Raw genomic sequence first — 1,608 nt, 5'->3', positions numbered from 1 at the left:
ACACACACACACACACACACACACACACACACACACACACACACAGAGTTGAATTGGGTGGATGTGCGTATGAAATGGGGCTCCACTGAAATCTGTTAAAAACACAGTAAGTGGCTCTTTTGTGTGACTTGTTGCCTACACCACACACATGTGGATTCATCCGCAGCCTAAAATAGTCCCACCTAAACTGCCTTCTGTGTTTTTGAGTTTGATTTTCTGTTCTTGGGTTTTACTATTAACACCTCTTAATCTGTCTCCCTGGTTTCAGTCTTATTCCATTTACTTCAAAGCTGCGTGTGAGACGTCAGGAGTAACATCCCTCCTGAGTTATTGTATTCCAGCAGGAAAGCTGGAAAAGCGTGAAAAACTGGATTTGCTTTTCTAGTTAGTAAACACAGCCACTCATGCATCATTAGTAATACAGCATAATATTTGTGTTTTTGCACTTAAAAAACGCAGCTGCAGCTTGTTCGTGGATGGAGAATGCTCGGTGTCTGCCTATGAAAATTCTGACTGGGAACTTAGAAGTTCCGACTTCCTGGAAACCACCCTTAATCTCATTAACCTCCTGTGTTCCCTTTTTTCTCTGTTACTGTTTAGTCCCTCTTCTTCTCTGTTTAATGTTTGCATTTGCTTTCTTCCTATTTTACTTTGAAAGTCCATTTTCTTCACTGTCCTTTGTGAGTTTTACTTCCTGTCTTATTGATTCCCAGCTTGTTTGTTCTGCTCTGTCCTCTTCCTCATCAGGGTATAAATCATCCTGTCCTCCTTTTTATCGAGTCGTGTCTTCCCCTCTCTCCCCGAGCCCTCGATTTTCTTTACCTTTTGCTCCAACGTTTATGACACTTTGTTCACGTCCTTGAGTAACAGCTGTTAAAACTTTACAGACCAGCTGTTCAAAGGGTAATATCCTCAGCAGAGTGGTCTGAACACAGAAGTGATGAAGTTTAGGTTTCTTTGTGGCGTTCAGAAGTCAAACACAATCTTTGGTACCTGTTTGGCTGTGCTATGGTCTCCTGCTCTCTGATAGGCCAGGCCTACTTGGAAAGCCGCCTCCCCCTTCATGTGTTTGTCTTCAGCTGAAACAGACGTAAAAATAAAATCCACGTTATAAACACTAATCTTCTGTGATCACATGAAAGCTTCACTTTAAAGGATCTTTTAAGCAGAGTCGATCTGATGTCTGTTTAGCAGGCCTGACTTCTATTGAGGAATTTATCCATATATTGGTTTTAGTTTTCGAATTCAAAGTTCTTCCTGTGATTTTCAAAGTAATATCATCAGGATTTTTGTAAAAAGATACTTTAAAAATAATAATAATAGATGTTTGTTTATCAAATGCCCAGCAATAACCCTCAACCTTGTAGTAGGCACACCCATGGTATCAACTGAAAATACTTGTCTCGCATTCACAAGATTTTCAGACCTTTCTGACCTTTGACCTTTAGGTCACTGAGTGTGGTGTTATTAACATTTATATCGAACCACAAAGCTTTCAACATAAATTGTATATTTGTTAATTTCTTTGTTGTAGCACGAATGGGAGACATCAATATCAATAAATAATAAATTATCAATAAATAAACAATAAACATAAAGCTGTAAAAC

General features: G+C 38.9%; 1 protein-coding gene across 1 annotated transcript in view; it reads right to left on the bottom strand.

The window, feature by feature from the left end:
- Positions 1-951: 951 nt before the first annotated feature.
- The window catches only part of ttc29 (tetratricopeptide repeat domain 29), a 6,579-nt gene continuing 5,922 nt past the window's right edge, over positions 952-1,608 (bottom strand). The window contains exon 8 of the mRNA XM_005754073.2: positions 952-1,079. Coding sequence (XP_005754130.1) covers positions 967-1,079 — 113 coding nt within the window. The 3' untranslated portion in view covers positions 952-966. The remainder of the gene's footprint in view (positions 1,080-1,608) is intronic.

The sequence above is a fragment of the Pundamilia nyererei genome, unplaced genomic scaffold (genome assembly GCF_000239375.1).
Source record: "Pundamilia nyererei isolate P.nyererei 1_Seehausen unplaced genomic scaffold, PunNye1.0 scaffold00504, whole genome shotgun sequence".
Lineage (NCBI taxonomy): Eukaryota > Metazoa > Chordata > Actinopteri > Cichliformes > Cichlidae > Pundamilia > Pundamilia nyererei.
Note: the sequence above shows the minus strand (reverse complement) of the source record. Positions and strands in the feature narration are given on the sequence as shown.